At 40.3% G+C, this 24,017-nt stretch overlaps 2 protein-coding genes across 2 annotated transcripts; one reads left to right on the forward strand and one right to left on the reverse strand.

The window, feature by feature from the left end:
• Window positions 1–1,271: 1,271 nt before the first annotated feature.
• nox1 (NADPH oxidase 1) lies at window positions 1,272–9,324 on the forward strand. The gene is made up of 13 exons (XM_080035235.1): window positions 1,272–1,498; window positions 1,684–1,779; window positions 1,896–2,006; window positions 2,421–2,505; window positions 3,221–3,366; window positions 4,325–4,518; window positions 5,152–5,278; window positions 5,397–5,489; window positions 5,586–5,827; window positions 6,746–6,908; window positions 7,160–7,306; window positions 7,427–7,551; window positions 8,157–9,324. Exons 1-13 carry the CDS (start codon window positions 1,454–1,456, stop codon window positions 8,281–8,283), a joined length of 1,701 nt encoding a protein of 566 aa, XP_079891361.1. The 5' UTR covers window positions 1,272–1,453; the 3' UTR covers window positions 8,284–9,324.
• Window positions 9,325–9,353: 29 nt separating this feature from the next.
• On the reverse strand, window positions 9,354–17,863 carry cstf2 (cleavage stimulation factor, 3' pre-RNA, subunit 2). Its single transcript, XM_080035236.1, has 13 exons — window positions 17,761–17,863; window positions 17,441–17,519; window positions 17,039–17,208; window positions 16,816–16,952; window positions 16,460–16,579; window positions 16,180–16,305; window positions 15,607–15,748; window positions 12,442–12,538; window positions 11,036–11,235; window positions 10,424–10,548; window positions 10,144–10,218; window positions 9,711–9,871; window positions 9,354–9,584 (listed from the first exon to the last, which is right to left on the reverse strand). Exons 1-12 carry the CDS (start codon window positions 17,855–17,857, stop codon window positions 9,746–9,748), a joined length of 1,494 nt encoding a protein of 497 aa, XP_079891362.1. The 5' UTR covers window positions 17,858–17,863; the 3' UTR covers window positions 9,354–9,584; window positions 9,711–9,745.
• Window positions 17,864–24,017: the final 6,154 nt, after the last annotated feature.

The following is a 24,017-nucleotide window of genomic DNA, read 5'->3' on the forward strand; positions in this document are numbered from 1 at the left end:
GAATAAACTGTTTAAGAAATACAGCTTTCGGGAAAAAAAAGTTGTCTTGTGGCACAACCTGCCCCCGGTGTGGTGTAAGTTGTGCCACAAGAGAGAATACCATGGGGTAAATTGTGCCATTGATATATATCTCATAAACTGTAATGCAAGACAAATCCATAAGACAATTACTTATTTAAGGTTTATTTAAAGTAAATATTTTACAAAGATTGAAGGTCAATTTTCTTAAACAAGGCCTAGCAGATCTAGGTGGTTTTGCCTGCAAAGCTCACAATGACAAAGTCACCATCATCATCTTTCTGGCCATCTGAACTCTCATCAGTGATATCGTTAAGTGGAATGGAGATGTCAGTATCTTCTGAGCTACTGTAGACGATCACTTTCTTTTTGGTGACCAGCGTATACAGCCATGCCACTGGCACCACTTTTAGAAGTGTACTTCGCACTAGTTGCTCCGTGCTTGTGGAACCAACTGCCACCTGACGTGATTCCCCCTCCATTTCTGCCTTTAAATCAAGGCTCAAACCCCATATGTACACCCTGGATTTTCCTCCCCATTAACTACCTCTGCACTACTATCTTTGTTTATATGTGGATGGCTGGGCTTTATGTCTTTTATTTAGTTTATTGTTATTTTACCTTCATTGTTTACCTACTGAATGCATTATGTACAGCACGTTGGACAGTGCAAACTGTCATAAATGTGCTTTTATAAATACATTTTACTTACTTACTTATAACTCACCTAGGCCCTTTGGGACAAATCACCCCAACCCCAGAAATGTTGATAATAAGCATGATGCAGCAGTTTAGGGCTGACATCGTGCTAACTAGAATCAAAGTGTAGCATACTAAAGCACTAAAACATGTGTCTAATGTTTTCAAACTGGTCTATAATTGTTCAGACACAATAATCAAAAAACCTTGATCATGGAAATTTTACTTTGAAAGGCAAAACACAGTTTTTTTTTAGCTTAAATGTGCATATTATTCCTTGTCTCCCTTCTTTACAGGATGGGTCAAATGGATGGCTCTTCTTAAATATGTGGTCACATTTCCAATTTCTTCCACGGTTTTCTAAAAACAAGGGGTGGCACAACTTGCCTTGCCTTGCCTAACTCAAACAATGACATGTATTTTCCTCAGTGAACTCATTGTGTAACAGTAAAACTTCCTGGATGTTGTTACTGCACTACATCCTCATTCCTTCCCTCCATACCCGTGTTCTCCTACCTGAGGAGAGGAATGCGGTTACGCAGCTCTTCGAGGGAAACCTTTCTCCTTTATGGCACGACGCAGCCACTTGTTTGCGCGCTTTGATTCCTTGATTATCATCACCTTTGCCCCTACGCGGGTGGGAGGAGTCCGCCGGTACACGAGGGTATAAGATGTAAACGTCCGGGCAGGCTGAATATGCAGGGCAGGTGCTGCGTGTTGAGGTAACGTAATCAGCATGGGGAACTGGATTATCAACAATGGGCTTACAGCCTTCATAATGGTGAGTTTTTCCATATTAACACTTTTTCCCAATTTCAGTTAAGTCATTTTTCAAATATAATAGAAACTAGCGTTGGGAGCGAGAAGTTACACTCAGCTTTGGAGCGCAAAAAACATACATGTCAGAGTTCAAACTTCTACAAGCTGAATTGGTGACTCACATCTGATCTTGGCTATGTTCCGCAGGTCGTCTGGATGGGCATCAACATCTTCCTATTTGTCTGGTTTTATTTCTTCTACGATCTGGGGGATCAGTTTTTCTACACGCGTCATCTTCTAGGGGTGAGTGGAGAGTAGCCTGCAGACGTCAGGAGGATGCTAGTTTGATCACTATCATGTTTAGTCACGTCACAGACATATGATTACGAATTGGTATGAATATTGTTTGTTTCTCACAGTCCGCTTTGGCCTGGGCCAGAGCTCCTGCAGCCGTACTCAACTTCAACTGTCTGCTGATCCTCCTCCCGGTGTGCAGGAACCTTCTGTCTCTGGTCCGAGGCTCCTTCGTGGTAAGATCGTGGTGTGAACAAGTTGACCGATACCAGGACAGGGCTAGGTGCAATTAGTTTCATGCATGCCATTCAAAGTAGCCTGAATGCTGTAGTAAACATAGCATTTAATGTTATTTATCTTTGCTTTAGTTTTTTTTCCCTCTTAGTTTTCTCCTTTTTAAAGTATGCAATGCAAATGGCTGATTCTCACTAGGCTATCTAATTATTTACCAAGAATTGGACTGTGTTATTGTAGTATTTTTATAGTTAGTGTTGACCTATTGTTAATAGTACTTATGTGATATTGTACTGTACATCCGACTGTAATTCATGTCTTCCAGGAAGGCATAGGTCAGGTCATAAAGGCTTTGGAAATCTGTTATTTGCCATTTGTTCACTTCCTTTTCTTCCTTTCTGTCTTTATCTTCTCAGTGTTGCGGCAGAACAATGAGGAAACAGCTGGACAAAAATATCAGTTTCCACAAGCTTGTTGCGTACATGATCGGTCTGATGACAGGTGAACTGTTGCATGAATTTTTCTTTCACTTTTGTTGAAATGCTCCCAGCGTGCGTGCTTGAGTTATAGCTATAGAAAAGGCTTCAACATTTCAGTTTGGAGCTGTAGATTTCTGCCCTGACTAAAACACATGCCTCTGGTGAATGACTTTTCCCCTTTGTGCAAACTTGTCTGACATGTAACTGAGCAGGGTTTACCTGCTTGGCCTACTCCAGGGTGAAGATGGCTAGTTTAAATTACAAAAGGTTTCAGTCTAGTTTAAATTACAAAAGGTTTCAGTCTATCTTGATGTTGCGGTCACTATCGTAAACCTTGTACCATAAAGCTGAATGACTCTCATCTGCTCTCCTCTTATTACTTCAAACTAAAAAGAGGCTTTTCCCACCCCAATATACTTCCTCCTAACAATGCAGTCGGAAGCAGGCAAATATACACATGGGTGAAAATGTTAAAAAAGGGTCATGTTCATAGGAGTAGAAGGCAAATAAAAGCCTAAACTAAATATTGACCCATGGTGTATTAAGAGAAAATCTATACCCCGACTGCGAACATTTGAAATCCAACATACAAAAAAAGTACAAGGCTGTTGTATTTATTTTGTTAATCAATCATATAAGACGTATTCAAGTCTCCAGCATCTCTTCCCAAATGGAGAGCAGTTTTCCGTAGTCAGTATGAATAAACAATGTGTCTCCTCTCTGTGTCCTGTTGACAGCTGTTCACATGATCGCCCACTTGTTGAATGTGGAGTGGTACAACAACAGCAGACAAGGAGATTACGATGAGCTCAGTCTTGCTCTGTCCAACCTGGAGGACACACACAACACCACCTACCTGAACCCAGTCCGCGTTACAGACCTTGTAAGTTAAATCGGAAGGAGTTGTATAGAAGCTACCACAATGATTTAAGAAAAAAAGGTGGAGCTACAAGATGTCATATTTTTAAGTGGTTTCAAAATATGTCGAGTTGAAACAAAGCTGTTTCTCTCAATAAAACAGTTCTGTTTAAAGTACAAATTCTCCACAAAGCGGAATCACTCCAAAAACTAAGTACCCCACAAAATTGCACTGGAGTACGATTGTTCAGTAAATGTGCGTAGATACTTGCTGACTTGGAAAAGTAGGAAAAATAAAGTGTACGACCATCTCTAGCAGCTGTTTATGTTAACACGCTGATGTTCAGGAGGTGTAATATTTACCATGGTAGTTTAACACGTTCGCATGCGTACATTTTTTAAATGGCACAATAACAAATGACAGCATCTTAGCCTGAGGCAAATGTTTATTAGTTTTCTAACATATTTGGCTATGAACCAAAATATTTGAAGTACAAAGTATGACTGTCTGAAAAGTCAGTGGATCGCAGAAGTTCTATTTACTGTCGAGGAGATATTAAGTGTGAACTAAATGTCATGACAGTAGCAGTCGGGACATTCCAAACTGGACTAAAAGTGGTGCACCATAGTAGCTGTGCTACTAGCATGTCTAAAAGCGTGGCTCACCGGTAGAGCACGTACCATAAAGGCTAAGTCCTTGTCGCAGCGGACATGGGTTCTACTCCGGCCCGGGCCGTGTACTGCATGTCCTCCCCCTCTCCCCATTTGAACTCTGTCCTGATCTATCACAAATAAAGGTGGAAAAACACCACACACAAAAGAATACAGTATCCCTTTTTAAGTGTTACCTGAATCAAACGAAACAGACAAAACACAGCAGTAACCATGAATCTCTCTTCTCAAGCATCATCCCTGCCTCTTGTTCTAGCCAAAAGAAAGCTTGTGTGTCCGCAGTCTCTCACCCTCCCTTTCCTCCGTCTCAGGACCCGCAGCAGATTCCTACCCATCTGGTCTTCACCACCATCGCTGGCCTGACAGGGGTCATTATCACACTGGCTCTCATCCTCATCATCACCTCGTCCATGGAGGTCATCAGACGCAGCTACTTTGAAGTCTTCTGGTACACCCACCACCTCTTCATCATCTTCTTCATTGGTCTAGTCTTCCACGGAGCCGGGTAAGGGGGACAACTCTCTGCTTCTTCTCCTGGCAAGTTGTTGTTGTCATTGCAAACAGTTTTTTTTAAATTATTATTTATTTTTATCATCTGTTTATTGTTGTTTTTTGTCAAACCCTTTTTTTCAATTATCAAACGGGACAGATTGAATATAAAATGTCATAAAAATGTATGTTCAACAGTCAAAACGACACAGAAGACGGAACAATTATGCAGTATTCATTAAAACACAGGGTAGCATTGTATAGTAATTATCGACACCACACCACAACCTGGTTACAGCAGCAGAAACCCAGAAGGGCTGCTTTGCTATTATTTGATCAATACAGGGTTGCCAAGTCTTATTAAATTTGTCAACGGAGCCTCGCAAAAGTGTATCTTACCTCTTTTGAGCTTCAGGTGCTCAACATTGGCACTCTTAACAACATAATGTAGGTTGGAGGGTGAGTCTGTTTTCAGTTTAATAAATGTAATCTACTTGCCAAAAGGGTAATGAACCGTGCCATAGTTGAAGAGAATCCTTTTTAAGAGGATGTCTTTTCCCATTACCCCAAACGGAGCCAATAGCGGATCAAGTTCTACCTGTGTTCCAAAATATCCGACAGATTTCCAACCTTTTTTTCCCATTTGCAGACGGATTGTCAGGAGTCAAACGACGACGGATCCACCACACAACTTCACCTTATGTAAAGACCGCAGTGCAGAGTGGGGACTGGTTCCTGAGTGTCCCGTCCCTCAGTTCGCAGGGGGGTTCCCTCAGGTTCGACTGTCTTTCATATCTAAAATACTTCACAATTCTTCAGGCTTCTTCACTCATCTGTAACAGTTTTTCCAATTTTTTTTAAATATTTTCTTTTCTCTATATTCTTCTTTTTTAGACGTGGATGTGGGTGATCGGGCCGATGATTCTGTACCTTTGTGAGCGTCTGCTTCGTTTCATTCGTTACATGCAGACGGTCAGATACAGGAAGGTGCGTTTGGGATTGGAGATTCCTCCCCAGAGTTGTTCTTCAGGCTTATGTAACCGTGACTTAAACTGTGTGTGTGTGTGTGCCTTCTTCTTTCAGATCGTTATGCGGCCCTCCAAGGTGCTGGAGTTGCAGCTGGAGAAGAATGGTTTCAAAATGGACGTGGGCCAGTACGTCTTCCTCAACTGCCCGGCCATCTCTCAGCTGGAGTGGCACCCGTTCACCATGACCTCTGCCCCCGAGGAGGACTTCTTCAGCATACACATCCGCTCTGCCGGGGATTGGACCGACAAGCTAATCAGCATCATGCAGCAGCTACCGGAGGGAGAACAGGGACCAAAGTGAGCACTCCTCTTCCTCTTTAGAAAAGCTGTTTTTATGCTGTTTCAGGCCACAATGTTAAAGGTGCATTACACAGTTTCAGGGGAGGGGTACTTATTTGCAGAGCCCATTTTCTCTACATAAAATTCTTAGAATGATAAAAATTCTATCACCATAAATCGAAACACAATTTGAGGCACTTGGAACCAAACGCAAGACAAGAATATGTTTGTAAACAAAACTGTGGGCCCTGCAGTGAAACAAACTTTTCAGGTAGCTTTCTAACTTCAAACAGTGTTTCAGGGTTCTAATTTTCCTGTGAGGAAAGTTTTTTTTTTTTTTTTTTTTTTTTTTTTTCCAGTTTTGAGAATATACTTAAGAAAATGTTCACTTCTCTGACACACCCAAAGTTACGTAGTGCACCTTAAGTTTTATTATGCAAGCATGCAATTATTTAATTTTTTTCTTTAAGATCAATTTTTGGCATTATTTTTTCAAGCTGTATTAGATAGTACAGAGTTGATATGGGGAGACAGACAGAGAGAGAGAGAGGGGGGATGACCTGCAAGGGCTAATATGGTATGTGCTCTATCCACTACACCGCTGGAGCGCCCCGCATGCAATCATTTTAACCTTTAAGTCAGGGGTCCCCAAACTACGGCCCGCGGGCCGCATTTTTTTATTTTTTTTAAGAAACAATTTTATCGTAAATATCTTGCAGGATTAGTTAAGTGGAAAGCCAGATGTATACATGGCTTTAAATTAAATAGGGATCTCGGAAAACATTCACTACTTCAGAAAGTAGGAATGAATACTAAAAGCAATAGCGATTATCTCCTAGATGTGTCAAACAGGAAAAACGATGACAGGATCGATGTATTATCGGTTGTTGTGCGTAGTTATATTGCCCTGGTAACAGTCTGTGTGTTTTTCCTCAGAATGGGTGTGGATGGACCCTTTGGCACAGCCAGTGAGGACATATTCCACTATGAGGTCGCCATGCTGGTCGGTGCTGGCATCGGAGTCACTCCCTTCGCCTCCATCCTCAAGTCTATCTGGTACAAGTTCAAAGACTCGGACCCTAATCTGCGCACCAGAAAGGTAATGAATCTCAACATGGACATTATGTCCCAATCAGTCAAACATTAAAACCTGTATATCCACTTGATTGTTGAGGGACAGAACCCGTTTCTTGTACTTGTTATTGTTTCTTCAGTTAATCATTCTTCAATAAAGAAATATGTGTTGTCACAAGTACACCCATGTTCGGAAGTCGACGAGTCACGTAAGCGAGGCCAACTCTTTTGTGAGAGGATCATTGTTCAAATCTGTTTTCTCTTTCCTGGTTTCAGATCTACTTCTATTGGCTCTGTCGGGAAACGCACGCCTTTGAGTGGTTCGCCGACCTCCTGCAGGTGCTGGAGAGAGAGATGGAGGAAAGAGGAATGGGGGATTTCCTCACCTACAAACTCTACCTTACCCAGTGGGATCAAAGCCATGTATGCGTGTGAATCAGTCCTCACTTTGCTTTGCTGTCAAAGGCCAAAAATCCAAGATATACAGTTTTGGGGGAATTTCATCTTTAAATTCAGCTGTGTTGTATTTTTTTTTTCCCAAAGGCTACTCATGTGATTGTTCACTCTGATAAGGACAAAGATGTGGTCACCGGGCTCAAACAGAAAACTCACTATGGCAGACCCGCCTGGGACAAGGAGTTCGAACAAGTCCGCAAAGACAACCCCACGTAAGATAAAAAAAATATTACATTGTTTTAAAGCAATGCTAGTGGAGTGGTTTCAGGAACGGCCTCTTTCGTCCAGAAATAAACATTTGTATTATTATACACTATTCTTCTCTCACTTTGCAATGGGTTGCAGTGATATTTTGTAAAGATTCATGCTCCCCAGATGATAAAGTCTGACTGACTTCTCCATGGTTGGCAGTATTTGTTTTGGCTGAATTGTCTCAACAACCTTTTTTGTTAAGACAGTCTGGTGTATAGACATGAAATATAGTCCAGTAATTCATATTTCCCTTAAACTGTCTTTATGGATTTTTTAATCTAGCGCAATTATTAGGTTAAAAGGATTTGTCCAATATTTTGGTTTATGAGCAAATACCTACAAAACGATTGACATTCCCATCTTCCTCAGCTGGACCTTATTGGTTATTAGCACAGTAGGGTCTAATTACCTTTAGTTAAACATTTTATAGTTAAACTCAAAGTATGCTGTGTCCAAGCATAGCCCCACAGAGCAGCGAGTATAGTTCGAAAAACCTGTTTTAAAACCCACTTATGCAGATTACACATCACCATCTTTGTTTCTTTTTTCCTTCCAATGCCCTTAGGTCTGTGGTGGGAACTTTCTTATGTGGTCCCGCAGTCCTGGCCACAGTATTGGACAAGAAATGTGCCAAATACTCAGACGTGGATCCTCGGAAGACCAAATTTTACTTCAACAAGGAAAACTTCTAATCGGCAGGAAAGCAGCATTAAGGTTTTTTTTTGGACTACGGTTGGTGGTAAATTTATTTCCTGACGTCCTATGACACGCCCGACTTTACTGCAGCTGTATAAAAGGCAGGGCATGTTGTTCTAGCAGCGCTCCTCAGGGACTGACTTTCTTTCAGCACATTTGAATTCATGATGAAACCATGAATCATCATTGCCTGGTAATCCACTATGACTCATGGTAATAGGGTAATTTACCCTCCGATTATTGAATACTCGCTGTACAATTCATTTGAAAATGCATTTCTGGTAAAGCCTTTTTAGTTCCTGATGGCCTGGGACTTAAGAGATAAAGGAAATATTTTACTGCTACATAGAGATCAGTGGTGGGGGGTCTATATAGGTCATCATGTAAAAAAACAAGCATTTTTGCACAAAGATAAACATTTGAATCAAGACAGTGCTTAAATGTTCTTCTTCAGATACATGTTACTACTACAGCAGCTTAACGATTATTTTCCATTATAGGCAATCATTTTCCATTTGGTTTCCGAGAAAAAAATAGTTTCCAAGAGCGTGTCAATACATCTTCTGCTTATCGACTACATTTTAACTCAAGCCAGGATATTTCATCTTTCTTAGGTGTACGGTTTCCACTTGAGAAAGTTTGCCTATGATCAAATACTGTAAATAACCATGGTGTGTTCTTAAATACATGTGACTGAGCTTAAATAAAGGTTAAATAAAGACTATTGTGTGAGTTTGAAATTCCAAGTGTTAACAATCAGCCACTTCCCTAAACCTTAACTGGTTATCAAGGAAACAGAATTCTTGCGAATAGGACAATGGTTTATTGTAACCTGTTGAAATCACTGACATTTCCTTTATCAGATTGATGACTGGTGAACGACAGCCAGCCAGCCAGTCACGTAGCCTGGGTGTAAACAGCCATTAATCATTTCTAAAGACGTGGAATGTCTGACTTGTTTTTTTTTTTCATAATAGGCTGTTTATTTTAATCCCCAGTGTTGTGTGTATATACTTCAAATAAAATCAATCTCCAATAAAAGCAATCAATATTGTTTTTTCTTTCTTTCTTAGTTTTATTGACAAAACAATCTCAATAACATGAAAACATGGCATTACCATCCAAGCCCTGGACTTTTTAATCTGTTCAGCCTCCTCATCCATTCACATATTTTCAAATGCACAAGCAACAGCCTTACTCTTTCACACAGATTATACGACTTTTAAAAAAAAACTATACAGTATCCTAACAAATGAGACATCTATGAGCTGAAGGTGACGGGGCGGAGAAGTTTTTCCTGAAATCAAAATGCAAAGAAAGGGATGGAGTTAATCCATGATGTTGCAAGAACACTTTAATATCAGGGACTTTCCCTAAAGATATGGAAACTTTGGTGAAGTCAAGGAAATAACAATTGTTCTACCTGATACCCTTTGGGGGTTTTCCTCAGTGGGACTGTCAAGGTCCCCCTCCTGCAGTCTTTTGAATCTGTTCTTTGAGGATCAGGATGCTCTGACGCTGCTCCGGGGGCAACATGGCGATCTGTTCTGGGGTCAGCTGTAACACCTGCATGATCAGGGCCGCCTAGATAAAAAACAAAAAACAAAAAAACATTTAATTTATCATACAGGTGGTAAAACCGTCACTGTTCTTTGACTGGAATCAGATTTCTGCTTTCAAAAGTCATGATCGCTGCTGTATGTACGTAAGCCGCAGCCGTGCCCCTTGTGCAAAACGTTCTAGGGGTGAATAGACTGAGCTGTTCTGTTTTACCAAACCCTGCAAAAGGCCAGTTATTGATCAAAGCCTGTTCTATTTGTGTCATCGTGGGGCTGGTAGACAGAAGTGATACCCACCTTCTCTTGGTCCTGTGTGGAGACCTGGCTCTGTCCCGGACTGAAGCCCCCTCCCGATGGGGGACCACCAGGACCCTGTCGGATGAATGTACTGTTAGTCACGCTCGCATAACTTTTAAGATGATTACATTTATTATTATTTTTAAATCTGTATTTATAGACTAATAATTGATGAGTAAAAAGGAGGAGGTATCAAATGTAAACGCTCAGTGTATTCCACAGAAACACGGGAAAAATGAGTCTTGAATGTACGGACAAAGACATTAGATGCAGCTGTTACCGGTCTTGCAGGTGGAGGAGCGTTAGGCCCCATGTTATGAGGACCCGGGCCCTGCATGCCTGATGTCATGGGAACCCGCTGCCCTGTCACTGGACCGCGAGCGTCCATCGCCCTCGGGTCACGACCTGCAGGAAAAAATACATAAATAAATAGTACTTCACTCAGAATACTGAGTGAATCATTGAACTAAAAAGGACAACTCTTTTACATGTGACGCCAATGGGAGTTATATACAGGTTATTACAAACAATATTAACATTAAAACCCACAAAGATACAAACGTGTCTTTCCTAGCTGAGAAAAGCTTCTAGAAACATTGTGACATGGATGACCTTAAAAAAGGTTTTGAATATAGGAGGATTAGAAACCAAGTGTAAACACAGTAGCGAGGGACAGTCATTGGTCGTGTCAAACTACTGGTCTCATTTGCAAAAAGAAAAAACTCTTGCTAAGACAAAGGACTTTTGTCTGGTGACATTTAGTTTGTCTGCAAAGGGACAGAGATTAAACTGAAATCCGTTACAAACAAAATGTCGACTACACACACAATCAAAAATGATTTTAAACTGGAATAAAGTCATTCAGGTTCTCAAATTGCAAAGCATCAGCTACCTCTGGTTTCCATAGGGGGTCCCCGTGGCTCCATCATGGGGGGCCCTCTGGGGTCACCCATCATGTTCCGTGGTTCACCCATGGGTGGACCTCTCATGTCCATTGGAGGTCCTCTCATATCCGGAGGGGGTCCAGTTGCCATTGGGGCCATGTGTGGAGGTGGGGCTTGGTGGGGTGGTGGAGCTCCCATGTAACCCCGGCTAAATACGAACAGAAACAAAGTGAAGGAAAGGAATTCTTCATCAAATTGAAATGCCAGAAATCACAAAAAGTAATTTTTCTCAACATGCAAAACATGGAACGCAACTTATGTTATTTGTTCCTTTAAGAGGACCTATGATGCTTTTTGACTTTTATGACCTATAAACGTTGTTATGATGATTCATAGTCATGCTTAACCATACTAAATTATCAAATAATGACTTACATGCATTTCGACGTATTCCCTGCTGACCGTCTGGGGTGTCTGTGCCGAGCACTAAACACTATTCTAGCCAGTCGAGAAGTCACGTGTTCAAAGCGGTCTACCCTTTGTAACTTTGTGACGTCGCATGTAACTTTGTGAAGTCACCACGCGGATGTTTCCATGTATGGTAATGCTGTCACTTCCCTGTTCGCCTCTGCCTCGCGCCCTTATAGGTCCATGCTCGCGCTTCCCGCCACTGAAAGTGTTCCGGAAGGAAGGTAACCAATCACAACGGAGTGGGGTTTGCAGGAGGGGGGAGGGTAGCGGAGATGGCCGATGCACAGGCGGAGGGAGCGGAGATTGCCGAAGCACACACACTCAAGTGTTGACAGGACGTGCTGGATCGCCAAAATAAGAGAAAGAGCTTCCCGAAAATCTACATAGTTTTTTGTGATGTGATTCGTGTCAGGTTGCTCTATAGCAGTGTAAAACAAGAAATTAAGACCAGAAAAGTAGTATAATAGGTCCTCTTTAAAAATGCACCTAAGAAACTGGTTATTTTGGGCTTTTTTCCCCATCAGGGGATATTTTTTTCTAAGTGATGGAAGAAGAAGCCACACTTAACTGTTGATATAGAGTTTCCAGCTGCACACCTCCAACTTCTCAGCAAGGCAACTAGCCTACTCTACTGCGTTCTACTACCGTGTGGGAAACTACTTGTGTCGCGTGTGGCATGAAATCAGGCTGCAGTTACGATTGAATGAAAACAGTTAAACTAGCTTCTGTTGCGTTTCTCATAAAGGAGCTGCACAACAAGAGTTTGCTCTGCATCCGGATCTCTGGTATTGATAGTATAAAAGCACACTTGCTGTTTCCACGGTAACCGCAGGTGTCAAAAAAATATCAGCGAGAAATAAAAATAACTTGACTGTCTTCAATGGATTCAGTCTGCTTGGGATTAGGTTAAATGTCATTTCATATGGGTGAACAACCGTCTTACTTGGGTTCTATGACCTCTCCAGTGACAGACAGCAGAGTTCCTCCTCTGGGGTCATTAGGTCCATCTCCCAGCAGGCCTCTGGGGATACCGCCTGGTCCTGAGAGGAGAAGACAACATACAATGAATCAACCACTGACAAACACTAACAAGTTTGTCCCAGTCACTGAGCAGGAAATGTTTTATGACCAAAGAACTAAGAATAGGCTCAGTGGGCTGAATTTCCAGGTCAGACAGACAGACACACACTCTCTCTCTCTCTCTCTCTCGGGTGAAACAACCAGCGCTGTTAGGGGTTTATAAAACAAACACAATGAATTACAGTGACCACGTAAAACTACTGCGGTCTGATGTCGCGAAACACAGTGGGACATCACGATTGGGATCAGAAGCACGGAAAGGCAGGAAAAAAGATGAGAGATCGATACAGGTCAATCAACGTTAAAAGGGAAAATATAGGTTCAACAAACATTAGCTAAACTCTATTACATCCACACATACAGTAAACACACGGTCTGATTTTGAGAATATTGTCCTACTTGTGTCTTGCAGCTCTGGTATACGGCCGTGAGAACATAATGAAGGGAAAGCATGCAGAGAATAGATCCAAGTGAAATAGGTGTGTGAGTTATATTTACCGCAGATACTATCCAAAGGAAACAATAGGGCACTGTATTTGAGTGAAGTCAAAAATGGCACGCTGTATGTTTACATGTTATGAAGGGCTGAATGTTACGCTTCAATTCAGCTTAAACACGCACATGGCAGCTCATTGTTTTTTTTAAAGATTATTTTTTGACATTTTCAAGCTTTATTAGACAGTACAGAGTTGAAATAGGGAGACAGAGAGAGAGAGAGGGGATGAACTGCAGTAAAGGTCCACGGACAGATTTGAACCCGCGACCATTGCAACGAAGGCCGCAGCCAATATGGTATGTGCTCTATACACTGCGCCACTGGAGCACCCGTGGCAGCTCATTGTTAACTGAATGACATGTCACCTCACTCGCTGTGTATTTTTGATTTAACCCAATGAAATTAAAACAAATCTAACCTCCCATTATGTGTCAATTTTGTTTCATTTTAATCCTGGCGATGAAAGTCACAGATTATTTTCTTGATCAACTGTACTGTTGTTTTTAAGAAACCATTAAAATATCAATTAAAAAGAACATCCAAGCTTTGAATCGAATGCCTTCATGTAAACATTAGACAGATTCAGAAAAAAAAGTGGAAGAGTTTGGTGGAATTCTACAAAAGGTATGAATATTAATAACTACATTTTCAAAATGCAATAAAGTATCTTATTTCAATTAGTTGCTAAACAAAAAGGCCTAGTTCACGTTGGTCAGGTGCAGTAAACCATGATGTTCAAACAGAAATGAAGGAGAAGAGTCCCAACCGTTACCACGCTAACTGACTTCATTTTTCCATGGCAACAGCACCATGTCTATAAAAAGCATGAGTAAATGAAAAGGTATATTGTGGTAAAAAAAAAAGGAAAAAAAAAAAAAAGTTTCAACCACAACATGTTATACATCACGTCTTAAACAGGAGATCTACAAATGGCAGACTCTGCAAAGAAAACACCTGAGTCAGAGTCATTTAATAGTGACAAGGGGATTTTTAAAGCTATTTGCATTCTGTCAAATATGAGCCCAAGCAGGACATCAAGAAGAGAAGATGCACATAAGACAAAGCACAGCCATAAACCTGGCCGGAGGATTTTTTTGTTTTTTCGCCACAATTGAGAGATACTTTGTAGACTAAAAAAAAAATTTATTTCTGCGTTGAGATCAGAATCCCTCCAGCACAATTACAGCAGGTCACACAGGTCAATCAACCAGCCAACCAGAATATAACAGGCTGTTTATGCCAGCGCATGAGTCCATTTATTTTACTCAATCCTGACCCTTTTTCTGTTTTCTTTCTGTGCACATACTTTGCATGCCAAAATGTCGGACTTTTCTACATACAAAGGCATTTTCCATTCACACACGCTTCACATTTCTAGTGTGAAGCATTAGTTTGCATTATTTTTTATCAACACGCCCTTTTTTTAATGTGTTTACTACAGACACACAGCTTTGCCACATTATTCAAGTAACCTTTTCTCCAAGGACCGATGCAGGCTTTTTCCCACTGACATGAATCAAAATCAGTTAAACTTGTGTTTAGCTGAAGGCTAAACTAACTATCTACATTACACTACGAACAACACTGAATGCTTCCTTATTGTAATATCTCTTCATTTCTCAACACTGGAAATAATCTTTCAAAAACAATTGTACTCCTGGCACCTGCCCCAAACCATTATCTGTTTACATGCAGTATCACCTCCCTCAAGAGATGACATGGCACATTCAGGAAAATGCTCCAGGGTTCCAAGCTGTATAAAAGAAAGCTTAATAACTATTTAAAGGGTTGACTGTGAAGGCAAAAAGGGATCACTTTAGACTATAGTATAATAATTAAAATAAAACTAAATCCCAGAAGTACTGAGTATCTGGACCATGGCCTCTCCATAACAGTCCTTTGACTTGAGTGGAGAACTGAGGGAGTACAGTGATACCTTGAGGCCGCTCGATAGCAGCTTGACCAGACGATCCTGTGGGAGAATGCTGAAGGTTTCCTGAGCCAGCATTAAAATGAAAAGAAAAGGAGACACAAGACTCAAGACAGCAAAGCAGCACTTTAAGAGCATTATGAAGCGTGACATTATAGTACGTGCACACACACACACGTGAAGAGGGACATTGAGGAAACTAATAAAACTCAACCAAAACAGACAGCTAAAAGAAGAAAAGAAAAGTGGGTCGGTGCTACGAAGAAGTTAATCACACTGTGTCGCTCATAAAAACACCTCGACCGATTACAAGACTCTGGTTCTACCTAGTGATCTCAGAGAGCCATGACACGTGTAAATCTTCAACATAAAATAATTCGGGCAGAGCCTTATTTTATGTTATTTGTTTTTTTTGCGGCGGAAATGCATTGCATCGGGTTTTGTCTGTTTTGGTGGTCTGCTTGACACATTCAACAGCATGCGGAACACAACAGAATGACAGACACAGACGATTTGAGTTACAGATGTTGCCACAAAAAGAAGGATTTTCCACAACAGCCTCAGTTGGGGATTGAAGAGGGCGCATGCGGTTTGATGATTACCTGGAGGTCCCGCTGGTCCTTGGCCAGGTCCAGGTACGGGCACAGGCATTGGTCCGGGCACGACACCCATGTTGGGGGGCTGCATCATTTGAGGGGCACCATTGACATGCATCCCAGGCTGCATTCCGGGCTGCATTCCGGGCTGATCAGATGACAAAATAAAATAATGTATGAACAAGGCATAGACGTCCAACCATTATATCATCAATATATTAATATGTAATTCATTCTGATCCACCTTTTTCCATCACACCTTGCTTGACTTGGAAAACTGACTGAAAGTGACAGAACTTAAGTTGTAACAATTCACTATATATGATCGAAAGAAACGTGTATTAAGGTGCGGCGCGGTTACACTTGACTTGTGTACAAACAACTTTTTCCCTCCATCTCCACTTAACTTTTATTGGAGCCCAGCAAAACGTATGAAAGTGAGTTCTCCAGCCACATTACAAACAGAGCTTAAATTATTAAATCTCCCACATCAGAGCCATGTCCTTTATCATGGAGTGTGGGACTATTTTGTTGGAGTGTTAAGTTACTTAAGAGAGTGAGGAGGACTGTTCTACTTACGCCAGGCTGCGGCTGGGACACAGGCATGCTGGGTGGTGGTGCGGGAGGTGGATTGAGAGGTGGCGCTACTCCAGCCTGCCCGCTGGGAATCAGGGTCGGAACTGAAGTTTGACGATGGAGCATTTTCTGTACATGGGGAGTAAATTTCACTGGTTTAAAAAAGTGCAGTTCAACTTTTGGCTCATTTGAATGATGAAAAAGTCACACCCAAAATAACCTCTTATCTTCTCATTTGCTTCCAATAAAAACGTAAAATCATGTAAGATTTGGCTTCTCTCACCAAGGCTATCTCAGGGTCAACGATTCGCATGACAACTTGGGCCTGCAGCAGCGCATAGGCCAGCTGAGGGTTCTGCAGCAGCATGTTCCTCGCCTCCTGGGGGCTGTTCTGCACACACAGCTGGAGAGGGAAATGGGAAATAACCGTAAGTTGGGTGAGGTCACAGTTACACAATTGATTAGCACATCCTGGCAAATTAGACATATCTCCTTTAGTTTTTGATACCCACTTTTGATTCAGATACAAAGTGGCAGAATCAGCACAACACATTAAACAAAAGAGATACAGCAGTACAGTATCTGACTGCGCCATCTGGACCCATCAAACTGACACAAGCAACGAAACAGACAGCCAACCTTCATCTGTTTCATAAGCTCAAACATCTGCTCAGGTGGCAGACTGGCGACAGCCCTGCTGATGGACTCTGGGGCTTCCTGTGGCTGAATGGTATCTCCATAGGGAGACTCGATAATGGGGGCTCCTGTCCCTAAACCTGTGCAGTAGAGACATGGCAGAGAACTGTAGAAACAGCACTTTTGGTTTGAAATAAAGCCACGAAATGGAAACGAACTTGCTTACTTTTGAGCTCTTCCTTGTTTTTCTCACTGGCTGCATTGTCCACACGCAGAGCCCGGCCACTGAACTCTCTCCCATTCAGGTTCCGCATGGCACTGAGGGCTGTCTCCTGGTCCTGATACTCACAGAAGCCATACCCCTTTGGCTTTCCTGTCTCCCTGTCATACACTAACCTGCACACAAGAATCATGCCATATATTAACAAGTCTGATTGTCCACATGTTTATAGTTTTACTAAAACAAGCTCGAAAAATCATCCATTTAAGTGTACAACATCGCTTTGTTCATATGACCTGGGAGAGCCGAACGTTAAGGCTCCACAGTGTTTAACAGGACAAACACTAAAGCTTGTATAGGATCTTTGCAGCACACATGTTAGATGAAATGTGGCTATCTTTCACTCACCTGAAACTGACAACAAGTCCGACTTCGGAAAATATGTCTTTGAGCTGTTCCTCTGTGGCTTCATACGGAATGTTTCCCACTGAAACAATTACGAATTATGAGAAACATTAAAAATCACAATAAAAAAAAAAATCACTTTCGCATTAAAACATGTTTTTTCTCTTATTGAGGAGGCCGACGATAAGTTTGTTACCTCGCTGCGTGGCTAACGGTATCATTAGCCGGCTAGCTATGTTAGCAAGCCTTAATGCAATAGTTGTCGGTATATTGACTCATTATGTAGCTAACGGAGTACAGGAACGTAGCGACTGCAAACCTACCAAACACCGATCGTAGTGACCGGTCCACGGCGGGGTCTCGGTTCGCAGCGACGGCGGCAGCAGCAGCAGCGGCGGCGGCGGCAGCTATATTCGCCATTTTGGGGAAGCAAATAGATGTGACACCAGGAAATTATAACTACGATATCCGTTAGTGAGGGGGGGAGGACACATTCAAATCGATTCAAATACCAAAAGACAGTGAGCAACCTTTACAAAACTCTCGACATTTGACATTTAACGCTACCAAAATGTTTTTTTCTTTAATAATTAGAAAGTCATGATGAATAATAATGATTTGAAAGCGGGCTTCGCCGAAGAGCAGACAGGGTCAAGGCGGTCAGTACACATCAGCGGTAGGAAAAGTAGATGGCGCTGTTGTCCGCGGTAAAGTTGGCTACATGCGGCATTGTGGCAAAGACAAAAATATGAAACGCCACAAGCTAGTAATTCCTTATTTTAAAGTTAGGAAGAAGAAAAAAAGTGAGCAAATGCACCCGAAGATACAGCTGTAGCACAACAGAAGATTTTGTGAGTAATTATTCGGGGGTTGGGAAGCTAACTCATGTTTGAATTGTTTATTAGCTAAATATTCACAACAAACATTTAGCCGTTGTTGTAATAGCTAACACCTGTGAAGTCTGGTGAAATGCTAATGAGGCAGATTTAAAGCTTTGAGGTCTTTGATATCAACCGAAACTCAGTTTATTAACTAGTTATATACTGTGACTGTACTGTCCCAAAATGAATGTTTGTCTAAATGTAGGCCTATTCATGAATGTAGTGAACATGTAGTTAAGTGTGAGTTGTCTGTCTGTCTGTGTGTGTGTGTGTGTGTGTGTGTGTGTGTGTGTGTGCGTGTGTTTGTTTGTGTGTGTGTGTGTGTGTGTCCCTATGTCCCCAGTTGTATATACTTTTAACACACACACACACACACACACACACACACACACACACACACACACACACACACATTACTTTAAATTTGGATAGGTTTTATGTTGTCAGGGACTTATTTTCTCAGAGCCCTATCCTTTTTCAGCTCAGGACATTCTCTGCATGTTATCCCCATCTTGTCCACAATTCAACTCTGTCTCTTTAACTGTCTAATAATGAAGGGTGATAAATACCCCTAATATATATATATACAGTGCTGTGAAAAAGTATTTGCCCCCTTCCCGATTTCTTATATTTTTTCATATTTGTCACACTTAAATGTTTTAGATCATCAAACTGGCGATTGTGATAAACTGGAACTGAAAACATTCGAATATACGGAGCACAATTTACAAGACATGGAAGTCAATATCGAAATATATATAAAATAACTTCTTCTTTAACAACAATGCCGACTGCGGCTATTACACATATGAACAAATACAATAAGACCATTAAGACAGATCAGAAACTACCCATCATTCATTTTAACAGTAGACGTTTGTATGCAAATGTCCAATACATTAAGGAATATTTACGTAAATTTTCACAACCATTTAACATAATTGCAATATCAGAAACTTGGATCAACCCTGAAAAGGGTGTGGACTTTGAAATAGATGGCTATGAACTTAACTACAGGAACTGAGAGAACAAGACTGGAGGAGGTGTGGCTCTGTATGTGGACAAAAACCTTAATTGCAAGGTGGTTGATGAAATGACAACTGCAATCGGAAATGTATTAGAATGTTTAACTGTTGAAATCTGCATGGGAAATAAGAAGAATGTGATTGTTAGATGTATTTATAGAGCGTCGGGTTCCAATATTGATATATTCAAGGAATGGATGGAAAAAAATTACACATTGTCAAAACAAAAGGTCATATTTATCTGTGGGGATTTTAATATAGATCTTCTTAATCCCAATAATCACAGAATACATTCAAGTACAGAAGAGTACGGCCAGAAGAGGCAATAAACGCTTTAAAAAATGAATTATTAAATCAAAATTGGGAACTATTATATGAAGAAAAAATATTGATAAAGGTTATGAAATATTCTTAGAGATAACTAAGGGATTACAAAATGCCTGCAAAAAGAAAAATACACTATATAAAGAATTTATAAAGCTTAGAACCAAAGATGCAGAAAATAAATATAAGAAATATAAAAATTAACTAACATTATGAGAATTAGTAAGAAAGAATATTACAGAAAAGTATTAGATAATAATAAAAACAATATTAAAGGTCTATGGAATATACTAAATAATGTTTTTGGAAATGGTTCTAGACAAGTTAATTATCCACATGAGTTTATTGAAAATGATATGACTATTGTTAATATGGATGATGCAGTAAATGGCTTCAACCAATATTTTGTAAATGTTGGACCAATACTGGCTGAAAAAATACCTGTTCCTGTGAGATCTGATGACAGGAATAATGTTTTCATAGACATTAATCCAAAATCAATGTTTCTAACAGCAGTGGAAGAGAGTGAAATTATAGAGATTGTCCATAAATGCAAAAATAAAACTTCTACTGACTATAGTGACATAATTGATATGAGAATAGTCAAAGAGGTAATTCACGTAATTTCGAAACCATTAACGCACTGTAATTTATCATTTAAAACTGGTAAATTCCCAAGAAAAATGAAAATTGCAAAAGTCATACCGCTGGAGACAAACACCACTTCACAAACTACAGGCCTAGTTCACTGCTTCCTCAATTCTCAAAAATCTTAGAAAAAGTATTTGCTGACAGACTTAACAAATTCATCAATAAACACAATTTACTAACTGACAGCCAATACGATTTCAGACCCAACCGATCCACTTCATTAGCAGTCATTGAGCTAATTGAAATGATTACAAATTCCCTGGACCAAAAGAAATATGCAGCAGGTGTTTTTATTGATCTCAAAAAAGCATTTGATACCATAAATCATGATATATTAATTAATAAATTAGAACGGTATGGTATCAGAGTGGTTGTATTAAACTGGCTGAGGAGCTATCTACAGAACAGGCAACAGTTTGTGAAAATGGGTGAATACGTGTTAGCTTGTTTGGACATTGCTTGTGGGGTCCCCCAGGGGTCAGTGTTAGGGCCCATTCTTTTTATTCTCTACATAAATGACATATGTAAAACATCAAATATTTTACAATTTGTGTTATTTGCAGATGACACAAATATTTTTTGTTCGGGAGAGGACTTGCAACAGCTTCTGGAGTCAATTACATCTGAAATGAGCAAATTAAAAAGGTGGTTTGACAATAATAAATTATCATTGAATTTAAGCAAAACAAAAATCATGTTGTTTGGAAATTGTAATTTAAATAGTGATTAAAATCATGTTAAGATAGATGGTGTTAATATTGAAAGAGTGTATGTAAATAAATTCCTGGGTGTGACAATAGACCACAAGCTATGCTGGAAACCTCATATAACACATGTTAAATCAAAACTGTCACGAAGCAGTCCTGGGAAAAGCAAAGCATATATTGGATCACAAATCACTGCATATTCTTTACTGCTCAATGATCTTACCTTATTTAAATTACTGTGTGGAGGTCTGGGGGACCACTTACAAAAGCTCACTGCTACCACTAGTCACACTTCAAAAACAAACCATAAGAATAATCAATAAAGCAGGATATTATGATCACACCAACCTCCTCTTTTTACTTTCCCGTATCATAAAGTTCAAGGACCTGGTTGAATATCAAGTTGCACAAATCATGTACAAAGCAAGAAATAAACTGCTACCAGGTAACATTCAAACAATTTTTTTTGATAGAGAGGGGGGTTATAATTTGAGGGAACAGTTACATTTTAAGACGCTAGCTGTTCGCACGACTTTAAAATGTCAATGCATTTCAATTGGAGGTGTGAAACTGTGGAATGGTATGAGCACGGAGCTAAAGCAATGTCCAAACATGATTCAGTTAAAAAAAAAATCAAAGCAATGATTTTTAAAAGGTACAGGGATGAGAGAGAGATTTAAGAAGGAAAGTATATTAAAAAATAATAATAAAAATAGTAATAATAAAAAATTAAAAAAATTAAAAAATTGTATATATTGTAGGGGAGAACGGGGCAATCTGAGGCATCGGGTAATGTGAGCCACCCCATGTATCTAGGCAACGGAAAACATTTGTGGTCATGTGAGATATATGTTTTCAAGACCCTCTCATTTCCCCATGGCCCTGAAAGAGAGGACCTCATGGTGCTGTGGTAAGCATGTTTTTTTCACCAAAATAGGTATTTTGCATGTAAAAGTAAATTTTCTTGCTGTCAACTTAATCAACTGTTGTGCCAAAGCAAATGTATTCACGTAGAAAAACTTCTATCATACGTGTTGATGAACTACCAACATATGAAACCATGTGATGCTGATAACTGAAGATTAGCCTGAAATGCTAAAGGCCAGGACACACCAGTCCGACATGTTCCGACTTCGCAAAAAATGGAGTCGGCCGTTTCAGGAAGCTCCAGTCTTCCCGTCGCGGTCAAAGAACACACCGAGACGACTGCTTATTTTCCGTACGCTCGCGGGACGTAATGTCTCCACAACAGCAGGCGGCGCTAATCTGTATTGTGGCCCGAAAAAATACGAAAGCCGGAAATGATTGGACATCTCTCTAGAGCATAAACATAGATAGAAATACGTATTTATATTTATGGACCATAAGAGCACAATTTTTAGCAGAGAGTGTCGAGCATGGTGTCGAGCAGTCAACAAGGGTTGATGCATGTGAGTACTCTCAAAACGAAACGAACAAACACATTAAAACGATGCCTAGCTGTTGTTAGCTGTTTGTGCTACCCGCCTCACTTCCGGGCTTCACTGATTCGCTAGCCCTCCACCAATCAAATTGCTCCAAATGAAAGACGGTCGGCCGCCGATTGAACATGTTCAATCGGCGGCCGACAGGCTCAAAACAAGCCCGACGACCTCTACGTCGGCCGACGTCACGGCACACACCAAACAGATTCGTCTTTTTTTTTGACGACGGCGATTATCGGGCTGGTGTGTCCTGGCCTTGAGAGAGGTAGTTTTTTCTCAAATTGTGGTGGTGTGGGAAAGTGAGCCAAATGCTGTGGGGGAAAGTGAGCCACTCTCTCACTTTCCCCCATCATAAGGCACAAGTTAAGTTTAGTCTTAAACATATTTTAATTAGGGCTGTGAAGCGATTAAAAAAAGTAATCTAATTAATTACAGGCTCTGTGATTAATTAATCTAAATTAATCGCATACTTTTATGACACTTTTATACCTGTTTATAAACAGCTGTATAGCCTGCTACAGTTTGTTTTTCTCAAGAATCTCACGATTCGATTCGATTTCGATTCATTAAGTCACGATTCGATATCGATTCGATTTGATATTGATTGAAATGCTTCGATATCGATTCAGTATCAAGTAGAAATACACAAGAAAGAGTAAAATAATTAAAATTTAATTTAAATAATTATCTATTTAATGTTATGCCTTGTGAACAAACAGCCATGGTATAACTCTCTCCTCTTGGAAATTGTAACATAACATCAGCACAATTGACAGTGCTGTATTAAATGTAATGTATTTAAATCATGTATAGTATTTCTTTCTTTCTCACATGACATCTTTGAACAATAATAACACATAAGAACCAGGTGCCTTCATTTCTGGTAACAAATAAAACATTAGCACAATACCAGTATAAGGTGTACAAAAGTGAAAAAAAAGTGCTGTATTGGAATTCAGCTCTCATACAAAAACGTAAACAGACACAAAGCCAGTGCAGGTCATATGGGTTTGCTGCTCTCTGCCCTTTTGTCGCCACTTTTAACAACTCGCACTTGTGTGGTGTGCATGCGCAGTGGCGCAGGAAATACTAAAAAACGTTTTTTTTTTTAATGAATCGATTATTAACTTTTATGAATCGATTCGGAATCGTTCGAGAGAGAATCGCAATGCATCGGAGAATCGATATTTTTACCCACCCCTAATATCATGACATCACACATACAGCCAAGAGCTTGGTCCTGCTGCAGCATCGTGAAAGGACCTCTTTTTGCCAGGCACCTGGCATGGTTTTGGGGGGGCTAGGGTTTAGCTCAGAGTTAAGCTGAATGTTAGCTTCCACACAGAAAAATTTAACTTATTTTACTTATTTAAACAGTCCCATTGTGCCAAAAAGTGATCGTGTGCCATAAAATGATTAAAGTCCACCATGTTAAAGCTATTGCCCAGTTAAACTGTATGTAGGGAGGGGGATCGGATCATTAATTTCTATTCATATTGATACCATTATCAAGACTCCATATTCCAAAT

Source organism: Ammodytes marinus (genome assembly GCF_949987685.1).
Source record: "Ammodytes marinus genome assembly, chromosome: 10".
NCBI classification, from domain to species: domain Eukaryota; kingdom Metazoa; phylum Chordata; class Actinopteri; order Uranoscopiformes; family Ammodytidae; genus Ammodytes; species Ammodytes marinus.